Source organism: Dipteris shenzhenensis, chromosome 3, assembly GCF_047967505.1.
Source record: "Dipteris shenzhenensis isolate YYH24624 ecotype China chromosome 3, Dip_SZ_1.0, whole genome shotgun sequence".
NCBI classification, from domain to species: Eukaryota; Viridiplantae; Streptophyta; class Polypodiopsida; order Gleicheniales; family Dipteridaceae; genus Dipteris; species Dipteris shenzhenensis.
The window spans coordinates 5,268,810-5,279,596 of record NC_141598.1 but is presented as its reverse complement, the minus strand read 5'-3'; the positions used below and the strand labels follow the sequence as shown (position 1 = coordinate 5,279,596).

Here is a 10,787-nt window from a genome sequence, read left to right as displayed (position 1 = left end):
TGCTAAATCAGCAGGTGCCACATCATCAGCCAGGCAGAGCCACATCAGGAGTCAGGCTGTAACAGACCCAGTCGGCCTGATTCCAGTCGGGTCTTCTAGGACCAGCTCTCTGTCAACATAGTGCATGTGTGGAAGCATACGAGAGAGAGAGAGAGAGAGAGAGAGAGAGAGAGAGATGACACAAGATTAGACAATAGCAACTGTATAGAAAGGGAGGCAAGTGGAGCTCCATAAGCCAAGTTTCAACATCTTGTGGAAACTTATCCTTGACTTCTAGACCTTCTGGTCTGCAACTTTTAGGCACCATAACTGAGTGAGCCAAGTGACTAAGTATAAGTGTCAGAGGGAGGGCCTATAAATAGGTCCTTTCCCATCCTGGTCGGCCTGCGCAGGCTGATTGGACGACCATATGGTTGGCCTGACATGACCAACAGGTCGAGCTGACCCGACCCAAACAGGGTTGGGTTAGGTCGGGTTGTCCAGACCAGGCACATGTAATGCGACCTGGTTGGGTGCCCAGACAGTGCCCTGTTGGAAAGGTCACCTCCCCATGTGTAAGCCCCCAAATGAGGAGAGCGTGGGGGAGGGAGACCTAGGGCAAGATGTGCCCAAAGAGAGATTACCTGGATGTGTGGATCTGGGACAGATCTGGAGCATTCATGGTTGGTGGGGTATCCCAAGGATGAAAGGCTACATCAGGAGCAGCTCATGTGCAGGAAGATGGCGGGGACACAGTGTCTTGGATCAGGCCTGGCATGAGGCACTCAGTGGACTGCAGCAAGACCCTGATGATGGCGCGGTACAGGCAGGTCAGGACAGCAGGACCTGTACGGACAGGTACGGCCCCTATACAGTAGCATGGCAGGTGTCTACAGGCAGGGACACGACCTGCAAGCAGAGCTGGCACATGGTGCAGCATAGCAGGAGCAGAGGCGTGCCTTGTGGGCAGGATTGCAACCTGCAGAAGGGCCTGGAAAAGGGCCGGACCTATGGGCCTGGACCCTGCACTGGAAGGGGCCAGCAAAGGGCCCTTATATAGGGCTGGTTGGGCTGAGCCAACCAGGTCGGTTGGGCCAGCCAACCTAGTCTGTCCAGTTGGCCCAGTCAGGGCAGACTGGTCGGTATTTTTGCCAGGCCTCAGGGCCTATAAAAGGAGAGGCTTCAGGCCTCATTTCTCATATCCAGCATAGCAGCATTCCAGGAGGCAGAAAGGAGCAGCAGGAAGCCACCCTCTGGACCTATATCCAGGAGGTGAGAGGGTGCTTGAAGGGCTGCAGACTTAGCCAAGGAGAGGCTGAACCTAGACTGTCTTCTCGGGCAAAAGGTTGCTGAGATCATCATCTTCTGGAGCAGCCATTCACAAGCAGGTTGGAGCAATGGAACAGGGATCTATGTGCTGCAGACAAAGCTTGGCAGGGGCTGCCCACCTAGGCTGATTCACAGGCAGTAGACCGAAAGTCTACAGACGCTCGAGGTGGAGCACGCGGGCTCGAGACTAGAGATAGCCAGCTGATAGGAGAAGGACCTTGTGGTAAGATCAGAGGACCACATCATTGGTGGGACTCTGGATCTGTCTCTTTTGTATTGTGTCCATAGTTGTGGACGGAAATATATATTTTGGTGGTTTCTCTATCTGGTTGGTTCATTGTCTATTGATGAGTCTACACACCTATTGTATGCACATAAGTAAAGAAGTTTGTGATTCCACACCCACACCGCACACTGTGTGAGCTCCTGGGCATTACTATAAGTCTTCCGCTGCGTGTACCCTCTGTTGGGTATTTTCTAACATGCCCCACCCCTGCCCTAACCTTGGGCCTAGTTGGCCTGCCCGAGCCAGCCTCAAACAGGCCAGCCTGAGGTCTGCCCTGACCCTAGCAATTATGCTCAGATACCTGTTCCCCCCCCCCAGAATATGTGCCTACTCCTCTCTCTGGGACAAAGAGGCCCCTCTCACTACACATGAGATGCCATAAACTATAACGCCCTACCCTCTCCCCTTCATTCTAATTATCCTTTCAGCAGTTTCAGCCCCAGCCTTGAGCTCTTCATTGAGCCTTCAGCAGAGCCCCGTCTGCAGCCTTCTAGGGAAGGAGCAGTCTGCCCCCCTCCACTCCCTGGCCATGCCATCAGGAAGGTTTTCATTTTTACAATTGACTTGTAATTATTTACCCTTTTGGCGGACAAATACAGTAAATACACTAAATTGGGGGCTAGTTGAACCCAGTGATGCTCGCATGCAAGCACATGTGTTTCACCTCTTTCAAACCAGTTCACACTTCCGCTCTAGTGAGATAGTGCTCGCATGCAAGCACACGTGTTTCACCTATTTCAAACCAGTTCACGCTTCCGCTCTAGTGAGATAGTCCTGAGAAAAGAGTTAGTACTTGTTCCTGCCACAAGTAGGTAGCCCCAATCCAACATCGACGCCTACCCCAAGCAGCTACGTTGTGATGGGTTTAGCCATAGCTTTAAACAAGGCACACCAGGCACCTTGGGAAAGCAGTCTGCAGTTGTCGAGAAGACTACGGGCAAATGCAAAGATCCACAGTTCAGGTGGTAGGAGAAGCATTTTGCATCATATTTGTTGTCCTACTTTGGTTAACCATGGTTTAGCCAGGTGATTATATTTTTTGCAAAGGTTATCTTACCGAGGACAGTCCCAGTAAAGACACAAACCTCTCCACGTGCAAGTCCAGAACTAATAACAATCCTAAATGTTACGAGAGCCCAATAAGAATTCAATGGTCATACACCTCGTACTACAGCTAGTATCCTGAAACACGAATCCCGTATCAAAAGATTCATGATTTCTATGGGGTATGACGAGGGTGAACTGTATATTTCTTTCAAAAATTTGGGGCAATCAGAAACTGATTGATTACGTTCAAACTTATTAGGTACTTAGAACCTCACCTGTGGTTTGAGATATTAGATTTAAGGCCTCTTCAACTCTGTCAGCTTTAAAAAGGCCATCTAATAAAGTATTACAAACAGTGCTATCCAATATTGTACCACGTTCTATCAGCCTCTGTGAAAGTGCATATGCTTGGATCAGATTGCCTTGCTTGTAGATACCAAACAGCAGTGAGTTACTGGGTTCTGCAGCAGGAGTAAGGCAATGATTCAACATCTCTTCCACTAATGTGTGGACTTCATCCAAGTTGCCATCCCTACTCATACCAATTAGCACTGTGTTGTATGTACTTACATCGGGAAGGAAACCTTTCCTTTTTACATCCTCCAAAAGTGACTTCGCCATATCGAGTCTCCCTCTATGACAGAAATTATGAATCCACGCGATACAGATAGCAACATGAGGTAGGAGGTTTTTCTTCCTCATCTCCTCCAGCAAATCGCATGCTTTGTTCAACATCCCTCTCTTCAAAAAACCATCAAGTAAAGCCTTGTAAGCGACTTCCACTAATCTCCCACCTTGATTGGTCATGAGCAGAAACAGGCGCTTGACCTTGTGCATTTTTCCCTTTATACAAAATCCTTCAATCAACGTGGACCAAAAGGAATCATCTGGCTCAAAACCACTCTTTAGCATTTTGTCTAATATATAGCTTGCCTCATCCAATTGCTCTCTCTTTAAAAACCCTCTAACCAGGACCTTAAAGGTTGCAGCGTCAGGTTCCAATCCTCTTTGATCAAGGGTTCTGAACAATTCCATAGCCTTTGCCATTTCATTCAATCCACAGAATGCCTCCATTAATGTGTTGTATGCTTTCACTGTTATAGGAAAGCCCATTTCACTCATTCTTGTGAACAAAACTTCTGCTTGCTCTAGCAAGGCAAGCTCCTTGAGACCTTTGACAAGAGAACCATAGGCTACAGCATCAGAAATACACCCTTTCCTCACCATCTCTTGAGTAAACTCGCAGGCTGTGTCCACTTTCTTTACTTTGCAGAAGCCACCAATTATAGCACTGTAACTTGCAGCATCAGGGCAAAAACTATTTTCAATCATTGTGAATACAACCCTGCTGGCATCTTCTAATCTGTCTGCCTTGCACAGGCTCTTCACAAGTACGGTGTAAGTTACCCTGTTGGGAACACATCCATCATCCTCCATTTCTTCATAGAATTTATATGCTTCCTCCAACTGACGGTTCTTGCAAAGAGCAGATATTATAGGATCATACGCAAACACATTTGGCACAAGCCCTTTTCTTATCATTGTATCAAAAAGATGACAGGCTTGAGACACGTCACCTGATTTCGCGAAGCCTGCTATGAGAGCATTGAATGGAAAAGAATCTAGCTGACAACCCCTGTCTGACAATTCATTAACGACCTTAAGAGCCACATCATAATTTTTCTTGCGACAGAAGGCATGCACAAGTGTATTACACGTAACATGATCTGGCATACAACTATTCCCTTCTATCATTCTCTGGAAGTAGTCTAACGCCTTTTCCAACCTGCCTGCTTCGCAAGAGCCTGCAATAAGAATATTATATGTGGTGACGTTGGGGTGGAGTCCATTTCTATAGATAATGCCAACGAGCTTATAGGCCTCAAAAACCTTGCCCAGTTCGAAAAACCCACGTAATAGGGTATTGTATGTAACAATATCGGGAAGACAGCCTTTTTCAACCATTACATTCATCAACTGGACTACCTCGTCAAGCATGCGCGCCTTAAGCAAACCCAGTAGCAGCGTGTTGTATGTGATAACATCTGGTGGACAGCTTTTCCTTGCCATTTCATGCAAGAGCTTCTTCGCCTCTTCTGTCCTTTGGAATTTAACAAATCCGTCAACCAAAATGTTGTAAGTAACCACAGATCGAGGACAGCCCTTCGATTCGAAATTTCTTAGAATCCTTAAACCCTCATCCACCTTGCCTGCATTGCAGAAACCAGATACAAGCGTATTGCATGTATACGAATCGGGCATATAACCCGCTTCCATGGAGGAGTACAAAACATTCTCAGCTTCATCCAGTCTTTGCCCCTCGCAAAAAGCGTCAACAAGGGACCTAACACAAGCTGCATTAGGCCTGCAACCATGAAAAAACATTTTCTCCAGCATTGTCTTTCCTTGATAAAGTTTTCTTGCCTTGCAAAGTCTACTTAAAACATAATTGTACGTGGAAGCCTCGAAAAAAAGGCCATTGTCAAGTCCTTCTAAGAGAAGGAGATAAGCCTGGAAAACCATGTCTTCCCTGCATAGATGGTAAATCATTGCACTCGCAGAGAGAACACCAGAGGTAAAAGATTCTTCCCTCATTACAGTCAACGCCCCCTGCAATTTACAAGCCTTACAGAGAACCATAAATGCTGAATTTGATTTATAATTGGAACGAAGCGGATCCAGCGCCGCCCGACAAAGGTCATGGGCAGACATAAATTCATGATCGAGTGCAATGTCGGATCCATCAAAAGAGAAGTACCTGACAAGGCAAATGATACCTCTTGTAAGCGTGGGGAGAGAAATTTGCGAGGCAAGAATTGAAGGAATGGCGATGGCTCGCGAGCTTGGCATGCGTGGTGGCGGACTTGTTGGCCACTCAAGTCTCGACGATCCTATAGCACTTACTTAAATGCTCCCTCAAAGGCTTGGGTTCGGGGAAGATTAACCTTGACCGTCGCGGATCAAGACCCTACGTACCTTCTCCCAGGCCTGGAAAGGTGCGAATTTTGGAGGTTTAATGTTCCCAGGTTCTGTGGTTGCACTTCTCCGAGTTTTGCTTTAAATTTTATTTGCTTTCTAGAACTTATGTTCTCTCGTTGCTTGCTAGTTTATCCCTAGGCCCACCATTGCAAACAGTTCTGGCAACAAACCAATTTGCACCTGCACTATCTTTCAAAGTTTTAATTTCTCAAACCCATTCTATAGTATCTGTTCATTAAACATTTCCCAAAGAAAACTCGGTTTTAAATTTTTAACTCACATGTTGCTATTATTAATAGGTAATGCACATAAGGATCATAAACATGATCAACCGTAGTAGCCCAACCTCTAACGCATTGTATGTGATTTAAATGCTACTAGGTTGATCTTAGAGGCAGGACCAATAGTGGACATTTTAAAAATATGAGGTTGAATCATACCTTGATATATGTCATGTCATGTGTTATGTTTAAAGTCAATACTATTCATAGAACTCAACTCATCGAATTGTGTCATAAATATAGAAAGAAATTCTCGTGCTCCAGATTATATAAGTTTGAGCTCCTCATGATAGGCAACAAACTTGTCTATAAGCAATGCCTCCCATAAGTTTTCTAGGTAGCTCTATAAGTTTGCTCTATTTTGAACAGCTCTATAAGCAGCAAACTTGTGTATAAGTTTGCTCTTGCTCTAGATTTTCAGCCATCAAGCTCCTAAAATGGAGTTATGGTTCAAAAGTTATAGTTATTTTACTATTTTTTACATTTATTATGTCAAAGCTCAATGATGTTATTGAGTTGTGTCATGAATCAAGACACAACTTGATAACATTATCAAGTTTTTTCATAAGTTGTGACAAAAGATTGATTAATGAGATTTATATATAGTATCCTTATACGGAGTCTTATATGTATCTATATAAAGAATGTATATCTATATCTACACACACGCATAGATATAGACTCTTCGAATCATAAGATTCTTATATATCTATGTATGTAGAGAGACTTACGCATAGACTCCTAATGGATGTACATAAAAGTCTTGTGTGTGTGTGTGTACACACATGCACATGCAGATGCATGACGCACGCACACACACACACACACACATGCATATGTCTATATATTTTTATCTATGCGTATCTGTATATATCTATATATACAAATATCAATGGATATAAATCTCTCTCTCTCTCTCTCTCTCTCTCTCTCTCTCTCTCTCTCTGTGTGTCTCTCTCCCCTCGCTACCCCCTATGTGTGTGTGTGTGTGTGTGTGTGTGTGTGTGTGTGTGATGTAGCTATATACATTTCCAAGTCTGATGCCCTGGCCACCAGACCCTCAATAAAGTGGTCATTTGGCCACTTTCACTAAGAAATTTGAAACGCTATTAGTGAAAGGGACCAAATGACCACTTTTTTGGCGGTCTGGCTAGGATGCCTGATGTGTAAAAGTGCCCCAATTTTTTTGTTTTTTTTTGGCATGGTTTGGACAAAAGGTGAGTTTTTAGTAGAATGTGTCTGCTATGGTGACCAAAATCCAATAATGATCCAAAAAATTGGGGGAAAAAAGGGCACATTTCTAGGTCTGATGCCCTAGTGAGAGCCCCCAAAAAGTGATCCTTTCACTAAGCATTGTGGCCAAATGAACGCTTTGTGGCGAGTCTAGCAGGGGCACCTTATGTGCAAAAGTGTCCCAAAATTTTAGCATTTTTTTGGGTGGTTTGGACAAATGGTGAATTTTCCAGTAGAATGTGTCTATAAGGGTGACCAAAATCCAAGAATGATCCAAAAAAATTGGGGAAAAAATGGGGCACTTTTCTAGGTCTATTGCCTTGTCTAGACCCCCCAAAAGGTGGTCATTTGGCCTTTTTCACAACGTTTTATGGCCAAACAACCACTTTTTGGGGATTCTAGCTAGGGCACCTAATGTGCAAAAGTGCCCCAATTTTTTGGTGGTGGTTTAGCCAAATGGTGAAGTTTTCACTAGAATGTGTCTGTTAGGGTCACCAAAAGCCAAGAATGATCCCCAAAATTTGGGGGGCAATAGGGCACATTTCTAGGTCTGATGCCCTAGCCAGAACCCCCAAAAAGTGGCCATTTGACCAATGGTCAAATGACCACTTAATGGGGGGTCTGGTTAGGGCGCCTAATGTGCAAAAGGGCCCCAATTTTGGGGTATTTTTTTGGGGGTGGTTTGGAGAAATGGTGAAGTGTCTACTAGTAGAATGTGGAGTCTGTTGGAGTGACCAAAATCCAAGAATGATACCAAAGATTGGACAAAATTAGGGCACATTTCTAGGTTTGATGCCCTAAAAAAGTGGTCATTTGGCCAATTTCACTAAGCATTTTACTTTTTGGGAGGTCTAGCCTGGGCAGCTGATATGCAAATGTGTCCTAACTTTGGCATTTTTGGGGGTTGGTTTGGACAAATGGTGAAGTTTCTAGTAGAATACGTATATAAGGGTGACCAAAATCCAAGAATTTTGGAACAAAATAGGGCACATTTTCAAGTTTGTTGCATTGGCTGAACCCCCCAAAAAGTAGTCATTTGGCCACTTTCACTAAGCATTTTAAAATGAGTGGTAATCATGGCTAAATGCCCAATTTTTGGTGGGTTTAGCCTTAGGCATTTGATGTGCAAAAGTGTCCCAATTTTTTGGCATTTTAGGAGTTGGTTTGGACATAAATAAATACATAAGTGCATTAAAATAAATAACAAACAAACAAACAAATAAATATAAATATAAATGTATGTATGTATGTATGTATGCACGTTATGTGTATATGTATATGTATATGTATGTGTGTGTGTGTGTGTGTGTGTGTGTGTTTACAAAACATATGCAAATCAACTCTCTGCATTGTTGAACTTTAATTCAACAAATTGATTTAATACAAATCAAATTCTAAGCATCATCTTGTATAATAGTACAATGCTTCAAATTGTCATAAGGTATTTCAATTGAATGGTAAATCGCTTTTTCTAACATTGTCTTTACCAAAATACCCCAGTACACTCATTGGATTTTTTGAAATTTTTCTTATTAATTGAAGGAGAGAAACTAACCTGCCACCACCATCCAACATTACTTTATGGTACACTGGGAAGGAAGGTTTAGAACACATCTCCATAGTTGTTATCCATGTCACAAGTAAGGATAACAAAAATTAAAATTCACACTTAATGATGTTTCATCTAGTGTACATCCGTTCATTTTTTTGTCTTGTCATGTATTTTGACTTTGGAATAAATTATTTCTAGGTATACCCCATTCTTTGTGCCATTGAGTATACCTTGTCCAATGCCATTTTGTTGTCTCACTTTGAAGCAAAAATTGTTGATGAGTGTACAGTCGTCACTAGATACAATGTATATTCCCAAAATGATGACATATCTCATGTTTCGTAAGTGTTTGAATGTAAAATATGTTTAATGCTCATGATTATGATGGTTTAAATTCTATAGTAAATCACTTTTACTTAATCAAAAGAGGTTTCCCATTCTTAAATACCAATGAGAAGAAATCTAATAGCAATTGACAAATGCGCTCACACACACACATTCATGTTTATATTTATTTATTTAGAAGAGTATCAATTAAACATATATATTGAGTACTATGAAGGCCTATACAATAGAATACATTTACATGATCGAAGGGGGAATCAAACACATTTGAAAAGCAATTTAAAATAATAAATCAATAAGAATAAGTATATAAGAGCAAAAAAATATGTATACATACATACATAACCACATATATATAAAACTATGAATGCAAATATAAATATACATGTATATTTATATATCTCTATATCTATATTTATACTTTAATTCAACAAATTGATTCAATATAAATCAAATTCTAAGCATCATTTTGTATAATAGTACAATGCTTCAAATTGTCATGCGGTATTTCAATTGAATAATAAATTGCTTTTTCTAATATTGTCTTTACCAAAATATCCCAGTACACTCATTGGACTTTCTGGAATTTGTCTTGTTAATTAAAGGGGAGATACTAACCTACCACCACCATCCAATATAACTTTATGGTGCATTGGGAAGGAAGGTTTAGAACACATCTCCATTGTTGTTATCCATGTCACAATTAAGGATAACAAAAATTAAAATTCACACTTAATGATGTTTCATATAGTGTACATCCATTCATTTTTTTGTCTTGTCATGTATTTTGACTTTAGAATAAATTATTTCTAGGTATACTACATTCTTTGTGCCATTGAGTGTACCTTGTCCAATGCCATTTTGTTGTCTCACTTTGAAGCAAAAAATTGTTGATGAGTGTACTGTCGTCATTGGATACAATGTATATTCCCAAACTGATGACATATCTCATGTTTCGTAAGTGTTTAAATGTGAAATATGTTTAATGCTCATGATTATCATGGTTTAAATTCTATAGTAAATCACTTTCAGATGATCAAAAGAGGTTTCCCATGCTTAAATACCAATGAGAAGAAATCTAAGCAATTGACAAATGCACACACACACATTAATATTTATACTTATTTATTTATTTATTTAGAAGAGTACAAATTAAACATATATATCAAGTACTATGAAGGCTTATAAAATAGAATACATTTACATGACCGAAGGGGGAATCAAACACATTTGAAAAGAAATTTAAAATAATAAATCAATAAGGATTATTTATGGCTTCTTTGATGAAAGTTGGTATGATTAATGGCTCAATCATTGGTTTTATGGTTTCTTCAATGATGTGGAATACTCCTTCCTCTTGGTCATGAGGTCATCCTATCTCCTTCTAGTTATTTCGAGTCTCTGATTGTAGAAAAGAGTAATGTGATTTGTTTAGTATTGTGGGTTTAGACCATTGTTTTCTTGTGGTCACACTATGCTAGCGTCAAGTTTTGGAATTTAATTAATGAAATATGTGGTGATGGTAGGTGTGGTTTGTTCTCTCTACCTTGGTTTAATTGATTGTGCTAGCTCATGGGCTGTGGCACCTTCTCCAAGTTCATCATGGTTTTTCATCAGTTGCTGCCATTTGATACTCTATGTGCATTCATGAGCTCTTTTTGTTAATTGTGTTTGCTGGTGAAGGTGGTTCTTTCCCCCATCTTCCACTTGCTGAGTCCTTTGTTGTTTCTTACTTCTTGGAACCGCGCCATGGGTG

The 10,787-nt window shown here is 41.2% G+C and overlaps 1 protein-coding gene across 1 annotated transcript; it reads right to left on the bottom strand.

Annotated features, from left to right (window-relative positions):
• Nucleotides 1–2,825: 2,825 nt before the first annotated feature.
• LOC147903268 (uncharacterized) lies at nucleotides 2,826–5,506 on the bottom strand. Its single transcript, XM_087373031.1, has one exon. It carries the CDS (start codon nucleotides 5,489–5,491, stop codon nucleotides 2,897–2,899), a length of 2,595 nt encoding a protein of 864 aa, XP_087229157.1. The 5' UTR covers nucleotides 5,492–5,506; the 3' UTR covers nucleotides 2,826–2,896.
• Nucleotides 5,507–10,787: the final 5,281 nt, after the last annotated feature.